We start from the raw sequence: 21346 nt of genomic DNA on the forward strand, positions 1-21346 counted from the left end.
GACTTGGCTGAAATCAAACTTGGTTAAAAGGTTAATAATAATTCATGTCCAGCTTACTATAACTCAATAACCATCAAAGTCGCTAACTCAAAATAGTGTTTTCTGGCTTACAGGATCAGAGTCATTACACTGTATTGAAGACTTTATTGAATTTTACACTAAGCTTTAGCTGACTGAACAGGTCAAGCACCATGGCTCAGAGTTTTCTTTCTTCTCAGAGAGTCATAAAGCCCCAGCCAGTGTGCCAGGCCACTAGCTAAGAAAGCTGACTCAGCTTGGGTCAGGGGAGCTGACCCCACAGGAAAGGTCACCTAGTGGTAAGCCCCGTTCCCAGCCCCCTTCGCTCACATGCACCAGCTGCTCCTGGGTGTCGAACTCTCGAGAACAGCCTTCCCAGTGGCAGTTTGTCTCATAGATGACTTCGGGCTCCTGTTTGCTTTCATCTTTGTCCCCTTCCTCCTTCACCAGGGTTGTTCCTTCTGGCTGTTCCTGAAAGGCAGGGAAGGGGGAAGCGAGGAGATAGAGGGGGACAAAAATCAGACACAGTAGAAGGGCGGATAAAAGGAGAGACTTGATGTAGGCTTGTCTTCCTCTAGATGCAGTTTTTTGGGGGGAATTAAAATGGAGCCCAGGTCTAACAACTGTGTTTGTGAATTGAAGAAACCAGAGATGGAATCATTTTTGTGCCTTTTTTTTTTTTTCAGATTTACCCAATACACCTTCAGAGGTCATTAACTTGTGATTAAAGACAATAATCCAAACCAGAATATTGGTGTGATGGTGAGGCCAAACTTTGTTATCCTGAGTACGAAGGTAGAAAAAAAAAAACCCAAAAAACTAAGATGTCATCTCTTAAGAAAAGCAATCAAACTAGGTCATGTAGTCTTTACCCAAAAGACTGGTCTTTCTCTTTCAGTTAAAGTCTTTTCAGCATATTAATTTGTTTATTCTCATAGTCTGGAATTCAGGGAAAGGGTTTACTGCTAATTCTAATTGTGTTCTCCCTGCCATTGGAGGGTGTGAGAGGCACTCTGTGGATGTTTACAGGGATGATGTCTCCTTGGTTCAACTTCTGGTCTCCAAGGCTACACTCCCTGCCCAGGAGCCACAACATCTAAAACTTGGCAGCATAGTCTTTTCTAGGCTTCTAAGGCAGCTTTGCAGAAATGAAAAGACAAAGAATTTCCAGAATTCTGGGAGATGATTAGGTATGTAAATTCAGGATCTGACCTGCAGTTAGATGGCAAAAGCTGTATACAAGTGTTTATGTATAATTAACAAAATGTAAGAGCAAACGCATGACACCCATGCATTCCATCTTTCAAGTGCTCCCTGAAAAGGAAACATGGGCTTAAGTTTGGGCTAAAACAGCCTGACAATTTCAGGGTCCAGATTCTGTGCACATCCGGACTCTTGTCCAATCCTTATCTCAGGCACTGAATTAATATTCATTGAGCTCCATATTGGGCACAAGGAACCTGAAAGATAGGGTGATGGGCATAATCTAAATATTTTTGAAACTGAGGCTCAGGATCTCAGTAACAGCAGAGACTAAACTGAAACTTAAACTTGTACTTTCAGGACTTTGGGTAAAGAGCCAGAATTGAAGTAACCTTAGATTAGGTTAGCTGTGGCGGGATCCCTCTTGGCTCTATAGGGTCTCTTGGCCAGTGGGAAGTGGCAAAATAAGAACAAGAAAGAACATGATCATTGTGGAGAATTTCCTTGGTCTGCCCTGCTCGGGCTGAGAGCCAGGCACTCGTAATTCAGGCCCAAGATCAGAGCCATAGCCTGAAGTTTGTTCACATCCCTGATCAACAACAAATGCATCCAACCACTTACTCTATGAACTCAAGTATCTACCCCACAGAGCTGCCTGCATTTTTGTGTGTTTGCTTCTGAGCTGGAGAAAGAGAGTCAAATTCCAGACCTGGCCATCTGTCAAACGCGTGTATACAGCCAAGGCCAAGAACACAGCAGACAAGCCGAAGCTGTGAAAGGCACCAGGCTAGGTGCCTGAGTCAGGCACCTCCCTCACCTGCTGGCCCCGTGGCCCTGGGCTGGGGAGGTCTTCATCTGGTTTGATCTTGGAGCGTTTGTTGTGCACCAGGTCCCCCGTACTGCTCACTGCAGACTCACTCGTGGGCTTGTTCTGCAGGTCACATTGGCAGGGACAGAGACAAAAATTAGATTCTGACCAACGAGCAGGACCACAGCCAAAACACACAACTTGAGACTAGCAGGCTTCTTCGGCACTAGAATGATGACAGATAAGGCTCCTATTTCCAGGTAGCAGAGTTTGGAAAATGTATTCACAGCTAGGATAATGAACTTATTTACAAACAGAAATCGCGTTACAGATGTAGAAAACAATCTTATGGTTACCAAGGGGAAGGGGGTAGAGGGATAAACTGGGAGACTGGGATTGACATATACACACTACTGTATATAAAATGGGCCTCCCAGGTTGCAAAAGTGGTAAAGAACCTGACTACCACTGCAGGAGACATAAGAGATACGGGTTCGATCCTTGGGTCAGGAAGATCTCCTGGAGGAGGGCACAGCAACCTACTCCAGTATGCTTGCCTGGAGAATCTCATGGACAGAGGAGCCTGGAGGGCTGCAACCCATAGGGTTGCAAAGAGTTGGAACAAGTGAAACGGCTTAGCATGCTCGCATTCATATATAAAATAGAACTAGTAAGGGCCTACTGTATAGCACTGGGAACTCTACTCAGTACTCTGCAATGACCTCTACGCGAAAAGAATCTAAAAGATATATATGAACGGATTCACTTTGTTGTACACCTGAAACACTGTAAATAACTGTACTGAAATAAAAATTGGAAAAAAAAAAAAAAACTCAGGATATTCATGAGGCATTCATGAGGCGTCTCCTTGTTTTTAATCATGAGTACCAACTCCTGGTGGCTTTTCAAAGCTAGTGGAAAACAGCTGGAATCCTGGGTTTAAAAGAACTCCAACAGTCCAGCACACAGGGACTGAAAGACAGTAATCCATTCAAGGGATGTATGTTTATTTTATTTATTAAACTTTTTAAAAGTTTATTTATTTTCAACTGAAGGATAATTGCTTTACAGAATTTTGTAGTTTTCTGTCAAACATCAACAAGAATCAGCCATAGGTGCACCCATGTCCACTCCCTCTCGAACCTCGCTCCTATCTCCCTCCCCATCCCACCCTTCCAGATCGTCACAGAGCCCCTGTTTGAGTTCCCTGAGTCATACAGCAAATTCCCACTGGCGATCCATTTTACACATAGTATTGTAAGTTTCTGTATTACTCTATCCATGGGAGGCATGTTTATTGAATGGACAGCAGACCACACAGGGTCAGGGGGAAGCCAGATCAAGCAGCTTTTCCACCAAGGATAAAATGGCTAGTGGAAGAAGCTCTTGTTTTCCTGAGGAGCACATACATGGCACAGTCACCAAACCTGAAGACAGAGAGCCTGGGTTGGGTGGACAGGCTGCGGTATGGAAGCTGTGAGGATGCTGTGGCCTGTGCGCATCCGAGGCTGATGTGGCCCCATGGCTTTCCTCTGTGGTTCCCAAGACAAACCAGGTCATCAAGATGTCTCTCTCACCTGTGAGGACTCGGAAGGGCCGGAGCTGACCTGGACGGGGTTCAGAACTGTAGGGATCCCGGGAATAGGCCTCTGGGTCGGGAAAGTTGGGGCGGGGTGGATGAGCGGAGGGCTGTGTCCAAAGGCTGAGCCTAAGCTCTGTTGTCGGCTTAGGATCTGCTGATGCATGTGGAGGGACACGGGCGCCGAAGGGTAGGTGAAGCTCAGGGCAGGGCTGCAGGTGGGAAATAGAGGGAAAACCATCATTCGCATGGGATGCAGAGACCAGCTCACCTCTATATCTAGTTTTTCCTCCCCAGGTTGCATCAGGGCTGCGTGTTCAAATTAAAAAGTGAAAACGATGATTGACCAACATCTCAAAACTTCCTAGAGAAAGGTGGTGGCTTAGAGGGGACATATGTGGGCATGTGCACAGATACGCAGACCTAAGATTCCGCACAACGGAAGCAAAAGGCATCAGCTCAATAACGCTATTTATTGCAATAACAAACTTTATATGACAAAGAGAATGGGTGACTACATGCTTTATAGGACTTTTATCGGCTCCTCATCCTGTAAGTCCCCACGCAGGGAGCAATTCTTTTCATCTCGGCTCACCCTGCACACTTTCATATGTCTCCAGATCTTATTACAAGAGGAAAGAAAATCAATTGGTTAAATGTGTTTTGAACACCATGCTTGTCATATCACTCATTTGTTTGTAAAGATGGAAAGCTTGGTTCATCCAGAATGCCACCTAAAGAATTTCCATCAGTGCCGTCTGGTTACAGAAGCTGATGGATTAACCTCTCCCAGCTGAAATCGGTGATCAATGAGCTTCAATGGAGCAATATTCCAATGGGAAAGCATCGCTCCCTCTTCCAGCTAAAGAGCACTCAATGTCTATTAACGTCCATTATACATGCTAATGCCTGTCACCACTTCATTATGCCCGAGTATTTCCCAGGCTACCGGAAGTTCTGAGGAAGCCCCACGATGACCTAAAGATTTCTGGACAAGTGGGCAGTGCCAGATTGTTTTCTGCACCAGCATAGTTTAGGAATCCAGTCCTCTTAAGAGAATGAAGTGCTCTTGAGGAATTTGCTGATGACTTTTAAAAAAAAGCACGAAACACTGTAATTGCATTCGTGAAAATTTCTTCCTTAAAAAAAAAAATAGTGGGAAAATATATACCTACGTAGATCTTTTCTCCATCCTACTGTGTAAGATCCAGAAAGAATCAAGGTTTCTTGCAAAGTCAAAGGTACAATTCATGAAAATTTTCCAATCTGGTGGGTTAATTACTATTGCCGTTGAGTGCATTAACTGAGAATATAATAATTACAATAACAAAATTCAAACCATTTCAACAACTTTAAGTAATAATGCTGAAGATATACTCACTTCATTAATGTGACTCCACATTTTGCCCATTTGGCTACAATCCATAAAAAGCAATTTCAATGGGATTACATTACTATTATTCCTACAGAGAACCTTGCATTACAATAGCTTGCCCATTTAAGACTGAATATCATTAAGAATACCCTAGGAGAATTTCACGGGGCTTGGAGGAACCCTCCTTTCATTCTGTATTGTGTTTCTTTAATAAAGGAGAGCAGAAACCTGGTGAAAACAGTCATTGTTCACAGTAAGTTGGGGAGAAATCAGTAATAATATTTCGCTTTTGCAGCGCTATAGTTTCTGCCAGTATTTCCGAAAGCAACCATGAATGATTACAGCAAGACTTAGCGAAGGTAGCTGTGCGGATGATTGATAGGGCATTAATCAAAAGATGCATATCTGCCTCAGAATTTGTTCACAAGCTTTCTTCTAATAGCTGATTTCATGTTCACTGAGCTCTATGCCAGTCTGTCCAATTTATTTTTTGGTGTACAAGCCATTCATCAAAAAACACAATGATTTAACCCTCCCATCCCCGCCTTTCTTTTGGTGAATGGGTATTCCTAAGTGTAACTACCTCATCCTGTTCATTAAAAAAACAAAGAAAAACTAAAAGATCCCATTACCTATATATTTACAATGTGATATGGACTCTACCCAAAACTCCATGTGTCTCTTCTGAGTTTCAGGAACCTGAATGATCAGGTAGGCTTAGTAAGGGGGCCCCTTGGGTCATGTACACCTCTAATTCTGGGGGGCCCAATATTGGGAAGCTCAAAAAAGTTAGGACCCAATTAATAATCAAGACTGTTAGAGGTAGTCTTTCCTGCCTTTCACAAGGCAGGAAATGCCCTCAGTTGTGTATATAATGCAATTTACAACTGTTAATAGCCAGATAGGATAGGTCCATTTGTACTTTTAAAAAGCTGTAGAAGAAAAAAGGCAGGGCCAGCATTGGTGCTGCAGCGCCCTGTCCCCAGGAGCGAAATCTCTGACCTCAGCAGATGTAGGAAGGGCTGCAAGATCTTTCAACCCATGTGGGTTTTGTCCCTTTTGGGGCTGCATTTTCACTGTTCAAACCACAGGACAGGAATAAACACTGGTCAAAATCCATGTCAACTCTTAGATTCCAAGGGATATAAGAACATACAGAAGGGGACAGCGAATTTTATTTTTTTGAAATTTTAAATTTATTTTATCTTTTGGCGGTACTTAGAGGCATGTGGGATCTTAGTTCTCTGACCAAGGATCAAAACTGTGCCCCCTGCATTGGAAGCGTGGAGTCTTCACCACTGGACTGCCAGAGACGTCCTGGACCACCAAATTTTAGTGGTCCCTACTTATTCATGAGGAGCCAGCAACAGATACGCTCGTTCCTCTGTGTGCAAAGACCTGGGCGATAGCAGACATAGGTAGAGACCTTGCGTCACCCCACAAGAGCAGGCACTGCTGTCAGCTCCTGGGAGGAAGGCTACTTGCTCAGGATTACAAAGCCTGTTTAGGATTTGATGGCAGAAGTAGATGTTTTTGGCCTTGTAACCACGTCAGTGAATGAATTCAAGAGCCAAGTCGCCTCTTGGTTTTAGAACAGCCTGTGAGGTAGTCCTTGCAGTTGTATAAAGAAGAAGCAGAGGATGGGGGATGACTGGGTACTGCATGTAATGTCAAGTAGAACAAAAAACATCACCATCCTCCCAAGAGCATGGAAAGAACCTCTGAGGACTTCCCACCAGTGGAAGGGGGCAGGGGACAGGGGCCACCACCCCCTGTTCTCTGATGCCAAGTGAACCGTCATCCCAAGCTCTGTATCCCAGTACTCCCGTGTCCTTCCAGAGGTCAGCATGGCTGCTTGCATTTGGTCACTCAGACCCCAGCTTAAATGCCACCTCCTCAGACACAGAGGCCCCCTGAGGCCGAGGCCCATCTAAACCAGCCCCCTCCACAGCTCCTCATGGCATCATGTACTCCTGTTTGACAGCTGTGTTTTCACTGCAGGACAAGACTCTCTTTTTCTCCCTCCCTCCAAATGTTAGGTTCGGGGGAGCTGGGCCCTGGCCTGTCTTGTTCTTCACTAACCCCTGGTGCCCAGAACACTGCCAGGAACAGGGCAGCCCCTCAAGATGAGTCGATGAGTGACGGAACCACTCTCCCAAGGTATGAGTTGCCGTTGCAACACATCACCATAAGTTTAGCTGTTTTAAAACAAAATACACTGGCTCTCTTGAGAAATACAAGATGCAATCAAGATTGTTGGAAGAAATATCAACCACTTCAGATATGCAGATGATACCACACTAATGGCAGGAAGTGAAGAGGAACTAAAGAGCCTCTTGATGAGGGTGAAAAAGGAGAGTGAAAAAGCTGGATTAACATTCAACACTGAAAAAACTAAGATCATGGCAACTGGTCCCATCACTTCATGGCAAATAAATGGGGAAAAAGTGGAAAGAGTCACACATTTTCTTTTGTTGGGCTCCAAAATAACTGTGGACAGTGACTCCAGCCATGATTAAAAGACACTTGCTCCTTGGAAGGAAAGCTATGACAAACTTAGACAGGATATTAAAAAGCAGAGACATCACTTTGCCAACAAAGGTTTGTATAGTCAAAGTCATGGTTTTTCCAGTAGTCATGTATGGATGTGAGAGTTGGACCATAAGGAAGGCTGAGCGCCAAAGAATTGATGCTTTTGAATTGTGGTGCAGAGAAGACTCTTGAGAGTGCCTTGGACTGCAAGAGATCAAACCAATCAATCCTAAAAGAAATCAACCCTGAATATTCATTGGAAGGACTGATGCTGAAGCTGAAGCTCCAATACTTTGGTCACCTGATGTGAAGAGCCAACTCACTGGAAAGGATCCTAATGCTGGGAAAGACTGAAGGAAAAAGGAGAAAAGAGCGGCAGAAGATGTGATGATTAGATAGCATTACCGACTCAATGGATACGAAGCTAAGAAAACTCTGGGAGACAGTGAAAGACAGAGGAGCCTGGCGTGCTGCAGTCCATGGGGTCACAAAGAGTCAGTCAGACACGACTTAGTGACCGAACAACAACACTGCCCTGTTATAGCTCCAAAGGTCAGAATCCTCCAATGGTTGGGCAGTACTGCATTCCTCTGGAGTCTCTGTGCACCTGGCCTCTTCCTGCTTCTAGAGACTGCGTGCATCCTCAGCTCCTGGCCCCGCCTCACTCCAACCTCCTGTGACTCCCTCTAACTCTGACACCATCCTGCCTCTCTCTTATAAGGACCCCTGTGGTTATATTGGGCCACCTACATGGTACAGAATCATCTCCTCTTCCTAAAATCTTTAACTGAATCACAGCCACATAATTTCTTTTGCTGTGTAAGAAAATACACTTACAGATTCCAGGCAGTAAGATGTGGCATTTATGGAGGGCCGTTATTCTGCCCATCCCCCTCAGAACAGTTACTTCAAAGAAAAGCAATTTGACAACATTTATCAAACAGTGCAAAGCTAGTAACTAGATCTGTGTGTCTCTGTAGAACTTCAGTAGCTGAAGACATGCTGCTGATTACAGAGGTTGAAATTGTTTTTGAAAAGTAAAGTTCAGTGATAAAAGAATCTGTCTGCAATGCAGGAAATGCACTGGAAACCCAGGTTAGATTTTTGGGTTGGGAGGATCCCCTGGAAGAGGAAATGGCAACCCACTCCAGTATTCTTGAAAATCCCACGGAGAGAGGATCTTAGCAGGCTACAGTTCATGGGGTTGCAAAAGAGGTGGACACAACATACCGACTAAATAACGACAACAAATTCTATTTTTAGAAACCCTGAAAATAAATCTTCCTAAAGAGCTCAGACTTTGTTCCATAATTTCCTAGAAATATGAAGTACTGACACTGTTGAAATGTTTTATACATTGCTCTGTCAACTTATTTCAAGAAGGACACAGTCTTTGGTCCACCTGAGCTGCTGCTGCTAAGTCGCTTCAGTCGTATCCGACTCTGTGCAACCCCATAGACTGCAGCCCACCAGGCTCTCCCGTCCCTGGGATTCTCCAGGCAAGAACACTGGAGTGGGTTGCCATTTCCTTCTCCAATGCATGAAAGTGAAAAGTGAAAGTGAAGTTGCCCAGTTGTGTCCGACTCTTCTCGACCCCATGGACTGCAGCCCACCAGGCTCCTCCATCCACCTGAGCTATATGACCCCAAAGCCTTCACATTTCTGCTCACCCTGCTCTTTCCAATGGATCAGTTGAAGAGCAATTAAGTTTATGTTCTGAATTTTAAATTTTCTTCACTCAACATATGATAAGTGTAATTTAAAAATTTATAATAGCATTCACTTCTTTTCTAAATGACTACATGAAAGATGGGATAAGTAAAAACACACAAACATTTTTATAAGAATGTGACTTACAACTGTTAATTTATATTCAGTCAATAAGATCTGTAGAAAGTGTCAGATGGCCTAAATCCTCCCAAGCAATGCGCTAACATAGTCACAGTCCTTCTGGGATAACAACCCACAATCAAGTGTTATGGAGGAAAAGAAAGTGTCAAGGTCATAAAGTCTGAGGAGTACAGCCCTGGGATCCCCTGGAATTGTTAATATGTGAATGTGAGTTTCAAAAGTCCCACCCCAGGTATGGTTTGTGGCAATATTTGCAGGAGCTTCCAGAGAGACACTCTGAGAAACACTTTCTAGGACAACAATTAGAATATTCTGTAATAACCTTTATGGGAAAAAGAATCTGAAAACAAATGAATATGTATATATGTATAACTGAATCACTATACTGCACACCTGTAACTAACACTCATTATAAATCAACTATACTCCAGCAAAATTTTAAAAAAATTAGAAAAGGAAAAAAAAAAGTTAGAATAAATTAATTAATGTTAATTTGCCCTGTAGTTTTCTCAAGAGAAGGAATTGAGAAAAATGTGAATTTTTGATCCCTTATCATAGTGTGTGTGGTGTCTTCATCCATCAAACATAATTTCTACCCATCAAAACTGATAAGGGTTCTGGAAGATTTTTTTTTATAATACCTGAGAGGAAGCATGCATGCCACTGTAGGCAGTGACTCAGGGACAGAATTCTAAATCACAGTAACTACTGACTCAGTTTCCCTCTAAGTCTTTGCTCTGAGCTGAGCTAAAACTTCAGTTCTTTTAACTGAACCAAAAGAACTAACCAACTGAACTAAAAGTTTTAACTCCGCTCTGAATTAAAAGCGATCAGTAAATTATTGTCTCAGTGGGAACCACTATTTTCCAAAAATTTAACATTAAAATTCCCAAAGTCTGAATCGTTAGGAAAGTTTTGATGCATTTATTCTCCATCACAAATCAGAAGTAATGTTTTGTCAATATTCTTTCACAAAGTGGAGTCATATTTTGCAAACTGGGTCTCCTCTTACTATTGCAGTAAATAGCCCAGAAATCTCTCCCTTATCTGGAACTCTTCTGCCTCAGAGTTTCAACAACTGTGGCCAATCTGGCTGAAATCTGGGGTGTAAGTAGAAAGAAAGGATGTTAAGCAACTGATAAATATTAATGTACATAACTGAATAACTGAATCAGTTTGCTGTACAGCAGTAACTGACACAATGATGTAAATCAACTATACTTCAATTTTAAACATTTTTAATAAATACCATAAAATCCACTCCCTTACTCACTAATTCAATAAGTTTTAGCTGAGTACTTTTCACAGACCCCTTTTATATATCCAAAGAATAAAATAATTTTTTGTAACTGGAAAGTTACATATTAATTATAATTGATATATATAACTTTGAAATCCATACACATGCTTGACTTTCACAAAAAATATTTTTCTTTTCACACCAAGGAAGTGATGTGAGTCAACCTTTGTACAGAACTCCTCTAATCTATCTGTAAATTGATAATAAATCATAGAAATGATATATCAGTGGGAGACACTAAAAGTTCATATTGTAGAAGATCAATCGTTAAGATGTATTCAACCCTACTATACATACAGGTATTTCAAAGTCATTAATATTCAAGTCAAATATATTAAAACCAGTTAAAATAGCACGCAAGTTTAGGACTGACATGTACATATTTCTATATTTAAAACAAATAAACAACAAGGACCTACTGTAAAATAAATAAGTAAATAAATAATTTTTAAAATTATAATAATAAAATAGCATATGAGACAAATCCATAATGTATTTTAGAAACACTTCAGGAACTCTACATATAGTGGAGGATGAAAAAATTAAGATCATGGCATCCAGTCCCATCACTTCAGGGCAAATAGATGGGGAAACAATGGAAACAATGACAGACTCTATTTGGGGGGGTTCCAAAATCACTGCAGATGGTGACTGCAGCCATGAAATTAAAAGACAGTTACTCCTTGGAAGGAAAGTTATGACCAACCTAGACAGCATATTACAAAGCAAAGACGTTATTTGCAGACAAAGGTCTGTCTAGTCAAAGCTATGGTTTTTCCAGTAGTCATGTATGTATGTGAGAGCTGGACTATAAAGAAAGCTGAGCGCCGAAGAATTGATGTTTTTGAACTGTGGTGTTAGAGAAGACTCTTGAGAGGCCCTTGGACTGCAAGGAGATCAAATCCGTCAATCCTAAAGGAAATCAGTCCAGAATGTTCATTGGAAGGACTGATGCTGAAGCTGAAGCTCTAATAATATGGCCACCTGATACGAAGAACTGACTAACTGAAAAAGACCCTGATGCTGGAAAAGATTGAAGGCGGGAGGAGAAGGGGACGACAGAGGATGAGATGGTTGGATAGCATCAGTAACTCTATGGACATGAGTTTGAGCAAGCTCCAGGAGTTGGTGATGGACAGGGAAGTCTGGCATGCTGCAGTCCATAGGGTTGCAAAGAGCCAGACAAGACTGAGTGACTGAACTGAACTGAAGAGGATAGGGATGGGCTGGATAAATTAATAATAGTACAATGAATAAAGCTGAATGGCTCCGATGGTAAAGAATCTGCCTGCAATGCAGGAAACCCAGGTTCAATCTCTGGGTCAAGACAATCCCCTGGAGAAGGGAATGGCAACCCACTCCAGTATTCTTGCCAGGAGAATTCCATGGGCAGAGGATCCTGGTGGGCTACAGTCCATGGGGTCACAAAGAGTGGGACATGACTGAGTGATTAACACACACTAGGGGATGTGTCCTGCTGTAGTCTTTTATACTAGGAGAGTAAATAGAGCTGATTACAATATTGAAAAGACCTGTTTCTAAGTAAAAGTGAATTTTAAAGACTTGGAACTATAAGAAAGATGGCAAGAGGTTGGATCACCCAGCCATGTCATGCTTACAGGTCAAAGTTTCTATCTTATTGTTTAATGACTTGAGTCCACATGGCATCTACCCATTCCCTAAAAAAAACACGTAAGCTTTCCTTAGAGCTGCATGGAACATCTCCTTCCATTGAGTCTCCATACCACAGGTCCTCTGTGTGAATGTGGGGTCAGGGTGTAGGGGGTTGCCCGGGACAGAGTGATTAATACTCCATGCATTTTATCTACATTGGCTTCAATAGAAAGGCTCATCATCAGTTTCCAGATTCATCTCTAGAACCCCTCCCTGACCTGGAGAACTCAGCTTGGAGCTGGGCTGGCCTGAGGTTGATGTGAGAACCACTGCAGAGTCCTGACGCGGGTGGTCACAGGAAAGCCCGAGTCACAAAGGCACCCTCTCTTACCCAAAGTGAGGAGGAATGAAGAATATGCAGCAGCTATAGATTATTAGGAAATATTTTTAAAGTAAAATCAATGCTAGCAACCTATAAACACATTTTTGCAACTGCCCTAATTTGGTCAGTTCTGTTCAGATATGAATTTTTAAAAGATACTTAGAAGAAACTCATGTGATGCTTTTATAATGCATTTCTTCAGGTTGGGCACTGGGATTAGGAAACTTCATGCTGCAGTCTAAACGTCCACTGACAGAGGAATGGATAAAGATGTGGTATATATACACAATGGAATATTCCTCAGCCATAAAAGAATGAAACAATGCTGTTTGCGGCAACATGGATGGATTCACATAGACAATCGTGCCAAGTGAAGTAAGGCAGATAGAGAAAGACAAATATCACATGATATCTTTTAAATGTGGAATCTAAAAACACACAAATGAACTTATTTACAAAAAAAGAAACAGAATCATAGACAAAGAAAACAAAGTAATGGTTACCAAAGGGGATAGCAAGGCTGAAAGGAATAAACTAGAAGGCTTGGGATTAATATATGCATACTACTATATATAAAATGGATAAATAATAAGTACTTAATATATAGCACAGTGACCTATACTCAATATCTTATAATAATCCATAATGGAAAAATATATGAAAAAGAATACATATGCACACACATGCATCTATATAACTGAATGAGTTTGCTGTATACTTGAAAGTAACATGGTAAATTAACTTCATTTACCATGAAGTTAATGGTAAATGGTCACAAAGAGTCAGACATGACTGCACACAAGCACAACAACAACAACCCAAATTATGTAACTGGCCAGTCATGCAGACACAGTTAGAAAAACATCATCCATTTTTTAAAAGCATCACCAGACATGATTATATTCCTATTATAAATAGCACTTCCTACCAATCCCTTTAGTCATGTGTCCCACTGGAGGATTTTTAAGAGAAAGAAGGGAAACAGAAAAGGAGATCCACAGTTAGACCTGGCAGGTATGGCCAAGTAAGTAGCTAAGTGCCTTGGATCCAGTTCACAAACCTCCCTGAGCTCCCTGGTCTCTAAAACAACACACCCTCGCTGGGGCCCAAAGCCTTCCTACAGGCCTTGGATCAGTAGACCACACTGTACACCACCTGGTCCTGCCCACCTCCAACCTTGTGCTTTGCCTCATCTGCTACCTGGGCTGCTGGTAGTCTCCAAACATCCTAACTTCGTATCTGACTGGAAGCCTTTCCCTTCCATGAGTTCCATGAGGACAGGAATCATGTCTCTCATTCATCTGTGCAGCCCTGATGCCCAGCACAGTGACCAGCACACAGTTGAAACTGCAGTAAAATATTTGGGGGATAAGTGAGTAGTAGATTAAATGAAGTACTACCTAAAACCAATGGTCACATCTGGGAATAAATGAAAAGTATCCTTTTTAGCCAGGATTTATTATTTCCACTGATTCTGGGGGAAGACAAGGTTGTCTCATAATTTTTAGAAGATGCAATCAGAGTTTTAAGGACTTTGGTTATTTGGCTCTGGATTCATTCTTCTATTCTTCAGTGTTTCCCACCCAAGTCATTTCGAGCTGTTTCTCAGACACAAATTAGTTGACTCATAGCAGGTAACAAAGCAGTATCAAGCTGCTGTGAAAGTTGAACTGGTTCCTACTCTGCTCAGGAAACGGCACTGGACCTGCCAACTGCACCCTTACTCCAGGGGCCTCCAGCAGGGCTGATGCTTCCGTTCTCTGGTCACCAGGCAGAGCTGGTCAGTACTGGCCACAGAAAACACACCCTCATTTGTGAGGCTGCACTTCTGGGCACTCAACTCTCATTTTCACCGAGATGTCTGTCCTAGCTGAGCCAGACCTGAAACTGCTAAGGATATGAAGACATCTTCATTTTTGCCATTAAACCCAAAGTGAGAGAAAGCTGTAACTGGTGGGTTAGAAATGAATGGATTACTCACTTCTTCATTTCATTTAGGTTTCCTAGAAAATGGAAGATGAGAGTCAGTTGAAATAATCTTTCCTCTATTTCTAGGGGAAGGTATTAGCAGAGGTCAAACTATTTCTAATTTAACACTATTAACTGGATAAAAATTGGCCTTCCCCATACAGAGGATACAGACTGTATTGGATAAATGTGACTCATCAAGTCTTGGATGGCATTTCTCAGGGTGATGGTGAATTTAAAACTTTCTGAGACAGTATTTCACAACATCCTTTCCAAGTGCATAGAGTTATTCTTTTAAATGATTGTCTTAGTTATGGTACAAAAAATACTTGTGATGTACATTTGGACAATATGTCTCAATAAGTCAGATATAATCAGGAACAATTTCTTAACATGTAGATGGGTTTTTATGATTAAATATGTGGTCTATATGGAATTTTTATGGCAGTCTAAATTATTAAGTAAATACATCAACATAAGAATCAAATGGGCTTCTCAGGTGGCACCACTGTAAAGAAACTGCCTGCCAATCCAGGAGACATAAGAGACTTGAGTTTGATCCCTGAGTGGGGAAGATCCCCTGGAGAAGGGCAAGGCAACCCACGCCAGTATTCTTGCCTGGAGAATCCCATGGACCGAGGAGCATGGTAGGCTACAGTCCATAGGGTCGCAAAGAGTCAGACACAACTAAAGCGACTTAGCAGGCACACATGCAAGAACCATATACAAACTGAAGATGAACATTTGCTTTTGTAGCCCTTTATTTTGTATTCATCCCTCTGCATTTCTATATATCTATCAACTTATGGATACATTACTATTCATACAGACTATAACCTTCTGACAACAAAAATCATTCATCCACCACACAGAAAGTTCCTTTTAATAAGGAGGGTGATTAGAATTCTAACGGCTCATTAAAGAGCTCCTTCATTCACTCACTCCAGAAATATGTGTGGAGTGCTGTCAAGGTGACAGGGCACAGATGGAATGGTGTGGGGAGTGTGGCCATGAACAAGGCATCACAGTCCTAGACCTTCTGGCCTTTGTGTCTTGGTGGAGGGAGACATATGGCAAAGTACCAGATGAGCAAGTCAGTAGGGGATTTTAAACAGAGGTCCATGCTATTATCAGCCTCTTGGAGAAGAGCGCTGGAACTGGAACATGCATGTGAAGGACACTTGTTAGAAAACCGAACATGTGTCTTCACACATTGAAAAATATCTTTAGAAACTGAACTGACACCATTACTATATGCACTGTCCACATGAGAAGGAGGTTATGATTAGAAAACATGCACAAGTCAAATGTAAAAGTCAAATGTGTCTGGTGCAAATTAAAAAGCAAATGAGTGGACGGCTGGGCCTCTCACAAAGACCCTCTGTGCTTATGCGTAAAACAAGAGTAACACTATGCTTTCCAAAACTGCCATGAGATGAAATCAGTGAGAGCATCTCACACCAACCACACCCCTGGGTACAAAGCAGAGATGAGATGAATGCTAAATTCACCCTCGCTTCTGCATCTTTCCCTTCTGAGAAAGTTACCCTGTGTACATTTCTTCATGCAGCTTCCTTCCCTGTCATCCACCAGTCCTCCCACTTACTGAGGAGTCCTCCAGTCAGTCTTCAGATTTCGCAAAGTGAAACTTGGAACAGGGCTAGCGAAGCACTAAGGTTATTCCAGCTCAAAGCCTGGCAGGTGGTGCCGATCGTAATTCTTCTAATAAATGTATTGTTATGGCAAGGCGACCTCATCTTGGGCTATCTGTATTACTTTATACGCATCCAAAGCTATGCCTTATCCTAACACACAGTGTCTGTGTACTGAAGAACGAGAGGTCAGGCTGCAAGAGTGAAGAGGGACTGGCGAGGAGCCGAGGCAAGGGTGACCTGAGAGCCTGATGGCCCTAGCCATTTGACTGCAAACAGGTCTCTTGGGGACTGAATTAGGGTCTCTGCTTCCAGCTTCAATGAGAATAATCAGGTCTGTTGTAGCCCCTTGGTGGCAGGGGAAAACAACCATTCCAAGTCAGGATACTGGCAGTTTCTTAAGGACTGATACTAAATTATCTGGAGAAGGGGAGGAGATTAAGAAGCTGGTGAAGATGCGGGGTACAAATTAAAGACAGCATCACGACCATCTGGCACCATTTTCTAATCTAAATCCTTCAGAGGCCTTATAAAGTCACAGTAGCTGGACAGAGAGCACAAGGGAAGAAAAACAAAGACGAAATGAAAACTCAAATGAAGAAATAAATATCATTCCTGTGAATTTCACTGTGTGCCCCATTTCCACCACTTTGATGCTATGAGTTCTAGGCAAGTCACATAATAACGATATGATTTCAGCAGACTGAGATATGGTCAGTAGCAATCTATGATCCCAGAGAAATTTGCCAGGAGTGCAGAGCAGCCGGGCCATGGTTGGAGATGGGCACACTCCTCAGAGCCAAACTGGGGTGATTACAGCATAGCATGGCCAGGCCCTGGTGGCTCATCTGGATGGATCATCAAGGCCAGTTCTCCTGAGGTTCTGCCCTTAGACAGCAGTCTACATCCAGGTACTGACCATCCGCACCAGCTTTAATAAAAGTTACCCCTTTCCTCTATAGCGGGAATCTTGTCTGTAGTTTACAAATGTGAAGACGGAACTTCCAAGCCGACAGGCGAGTATGGTTTGCACAGCTGATGGCAAAGCTGGAATCTGACTACAGTTCTGCCTGACTTTAAAGCGTATCTTAAGACCACATCAGCTAATACTGAAACTACCCCAGGACCCCTCTGTAGGTACCAATTGCTATCATGTTGTTGTAATTCAGTCACTCAGTCAAATCAGACTCTTTGCCACCGCATGGACTGCAGCACTTCCCTGTCAGGCTTCCCTGTCCTTCACCATTTCCCAGAGTCTGCTCAAACTCACATCCATAGAAGTCAGTGATGCTATCTAACCATCTCATCCTCTGTCTCCCCCTTCTCCTCCTGCCTTCAATCTTTCCCAGCATCAAGGTCTTTTCCAGTGAGTTGTCTCTTCACATCAGGTGACCGAAATACTGCAGCTTCAGCGTCAGCATCAATCCTTCCAATGAATATTCAGGGTTGATTTTCTTTAGGATTGACTGGTTTGATCTCTGTGCTGTTCAAAAGACTCTCAGGAGTTCTCCAGCACCACAAGTCTATCATGTAAACAGTTATTTGTTCTGTTCCATGTTTCCATACTTTCTTGACAATATTAAAAGAACAGATACAGAAGAAAAATGACATCATATCAAAATGGAGATTTATAATATTTGAACACTTGATGCTGAAGCTGAAACTCCAATACTTTGGTCACCTGATGCGAAGAACTGACTCAATGGAAAAGACCCTGATGCTGGGAAAGACTGAAGGCAGGAGAAGGGGACAACAGAGGATGAGATGGTTGGATGGCATCACCGACTCGATGGACATGAGTTTCAGCAAGCTCTGGAAGCTGGTGATGAATAGGGAAGCCTGGTATGCTGCAGTCCATGGGGTGGCAAAGAGTCAGACACAACAGGAACTGAACTGAACTGAATATGCCTGCCAAAGGAGACTGCTGATAACTGAACTAGCAAAGAATTAAAACTGTAATGGAAACTTACAGAAAAAATAATGGTATTCATCATTTCTAGTATATATTGTATGTGACTACTGCAACATTTTTCTGGACTGTTAGAGTTTTCCTAATAGTATATCCATCATGGAAGTCGCATCAATTCCTTTAGACTAAAAACCCTGCTTTTTGAAGTTTGAAAGAGATTTATTTAAAAACAGAATGACAAAAAAAAAAGCCTTGGTATTCCAAAACCCAACAATCAACAGTCACTGGAAAGTTAAACACCTCCCCTAAGGCCCAGAAGTACAAAACGATGGTCTCCACAGGCTCATGGTAAGAAGGACACGATGTGCAAACCCAAGGGTGACGGAGACTCACCCCATCTACGCAGGCAGCCTACGGGGCTCCAGACCTCCCGGAAATCACCGCCAAGACTCACTACCGAAGAGTGGATGCAAAAGCCATCCGGCAAAAGCCCTGCTGTCAGGACTTCCCTGGTGGTCCAGCGGCTAAGACTCTGAACTCCCACTGCAGGGGGCACAGGTTCAATTACTGTTTGGGGAACTAAGATCGCGCACGCCACTCAATATGGTCAAAAAAAATCCACCCTGATGTCCCTTTTCCTTTCTTCCTCTCAAAACACACCTTTACCCTGTGAGACAAGACTCACATCTGGTCTTTTGATTTGTGTCCTGTCTTTGCAATTTTCCCCAAACCAGGTATGAAGTCAGTTTTTCCTCTCGGGAACTATAACTAGTAAGGGGAAAAAAGATCCCCATTCTCACTGTCTCTATGGAGTGGATTTCTTCATTCCCAAAGAACTACTATTTCTTTTTAAGAGCTGCTAACTAACATCTGCAAAATAAGTATTTTCGGCACAATAATTGGCTCTGGAACCCACTGTAGTGAAATTTAACCTGGATCCCCATCTCAGGTCAGTCCCAGTGTCCTGTTATAATTCTACCTTGTAGGCAGTCAGTACCCCAAACACAGGTGCAGGCAAGCAGTGGTGTTTTATTAAAGAAATGTATCATGGATTTAAGGAAAATACATACCTGATTGCACTTGCAGATAAGTGGCCATAGGAGCCACTTGCTGAAGAGCTGCTGCGGGAATTATTGAGAATCGTGACCAAGGAGTTGGGAGATGTCCTTATCATGGTCTGAAGGTCAAAGCTATGATCGGACAGTGGCGATATGGACAGTGTACGTTTTCGGCTCGGCCGGGCTGACAGCCTAGGGCTGGGGAATCTGGTGCCTGTTATATAAACAAAACAGAATCTGATTACCTGTGGCTGGACTTGGTACCTGTTATCTATTCCTGTTACCCCACATGCAAGAACTGGAGGATAAGAAGCCAGCGACCAGTGGTGACAAGTACCTTTCTTTTCCCGCTTGTGTTCTACTGGCTACAATTGAGGGAATTAGGGAGAAATATTTATCTTCCAGGGACTTACCTCAGGGGAGCTTTGTTTATTAATGTGCAGGCAAAATGATAAATTGCTAAACAAAAGGGAAAGACTTTTATGTGTTATCCCTCTCATTTCCACTGATTTATGAATCTGACGGCTGCTTAGATATTCTCATCATTAATTCACCACAAGCGACAAAGACAGTGGTTCCCACAGTCACATCGCACCCATCCTCCCAACTCCCAACACACATGGCTTTAAAGCAATGAGCCAAAGGGGAAAAATGAATTAAAGTATCCTAAGATAAAAAAAAAAAATCCAGCTTAGTTATGCCTTCATTTCCCCATGATTTCTGTAGCTATCTGATCACGGACTATTTATGGCTTTACTGAAAAAACTGATAAATACATTATCCTAAATTAATGGTTCTCGATGGAGGGGTGGGAATAGATTTTGCCCCCAGGGGACATGTGACAACATCTGGAGATATTTGGGTTATCATAACTCAGGGGGTGCTAGAAACATCGAGAGGGTAGGGAAGCTACTGTACACCCAGGGATGTGCAGGGCAGGCCCTCATCATGAAGAATCATCTAGTCCTGGTAGTGCCGAAACGGAAGGACCCTGCCTTAAATTCCCCATTATCTAACAGCCTAAGTCCCAAGAAACATTTAAAAGCTTGGGACTATGGTTTGTTTACCCATTCTCCAAGGGCAGGTTGGGAGGGACCCTCTAAGCATTATAATAAGATAACATGAGTCAATTTTAATTCTCTGGTTATTGGATTGATCAATTAATCAATCAATTAATTCTATGCATTTATTAGAGTTTTGAGACTTCAAGAAGGTTCCACGGATGAAGCTCTGTTCTAGAGGTTAGTAACTCACGCTGAAATGCCTGTCAACTTAATACAATGCTTGTTACACAGAGAGTGAAAAATTAAATGCCCATTTGCCTGCAATTTGGTAGATGTTAAGAGATCTAGATTTCAGAGCATAACTATAAATGTGGCCCACAAGCCCACTCCTGCCTTTTCTAAGGTCACATTTACATTACAGAGTGAGCAAACTAAGTTTAATGACTTAATGAGAATAGAATGAGAATATAATCCTACTAGGTAAGAGGCAAATCAAATATAATTACTTTTGAGAAAGAATGGAGGGTTTCTGTTTCAAAGAATGGGTACATCTGCTTACAGGGACATGGCAATTTGGGGGTACACAGAAAACGGTAGTAGAGGGTAAGACTTCTTTATAGAAAAATGTCTGGGTACCTGGTCTATAGAAAACTAATTGGGAATATTTTCTTCATCAGAGGTGAACTTTGACACAAGATAACAATCCAAAATGATTTAAGATAATTTAATGAAATGCAATAGATGACTATGAAAGACTTACAGACATTATTATAATGATAAATAGACATACTTTATAGCTAATAAAAAATAAATCATAAACTGGAACTTAGTACCATCCATGAATATAAAACTGGTAAACCAATTTGAATGACAAATGTGGTCCCTACTCAAATACTTCTTTCAGGCACACTGAAAATTGAATTTCTTCATTTAGAAGTTTCATGACCCACATGATTTAGGCCATGTGAGTACAGAAACAGCAGTCCCACTGTGTTCACAGCTTTTATTGCCTAAACCAGCATCTTTTATTATGACATCAGCTTTACACATAAATGTTTCATATTTACTCACTATGAGAGGATAATCTCATCTA

The 21346-nt window shown here is 42.2% G+C and overlaps 1 protein-coding gene across 7 annotated transcripts in view; it reads right to left on the reverse strand.

The window, feature by feature from the left end:
- Positions 1–21346, reverse strand: part of GLI3 (GLI family zinc finger 3) — a 318882-nt gene that overhangs the window by 76028 nt on the left and 221508 nt on the right. For all 7 annotated transcript variants that reach the window (XM_086396029.1, XM_086396032.1, XM_086396027.1 and 4 more), the window contains 4 exons: positions 19262–19463; positions 3607–3820; positions 2039–2152; positions 349–489 (listed from right to left, as the gene is read on the reverse strand). In XM_086396029.1, the coding sequence (XP_086252155.1) occupies positions 349–489; positions 2039–2152; positions 3607–3820; positions 19262–19463 (671 nt within the window). The remainder of the gene's footprint in view (positions 1–348; positions 490–2038; positions 2153–3606; positions 3821–19261; positions 19464–21346) is intronic.

The sequence above is a fragment of the Bos grunniens genome, chromosome 4 (genome assembly GCF_055505025.1).
Source record: "Bos grunniens cultivar Pamir isolate PY7600 chromosome 4, Bosgru_T2T1.0, whole genome shotgun sequence".
NCBI lineage: Eukaryota > Metazoa > Chordata > Mammalia > Artiodactyla > Bovidae > Bos > Bos grunniens.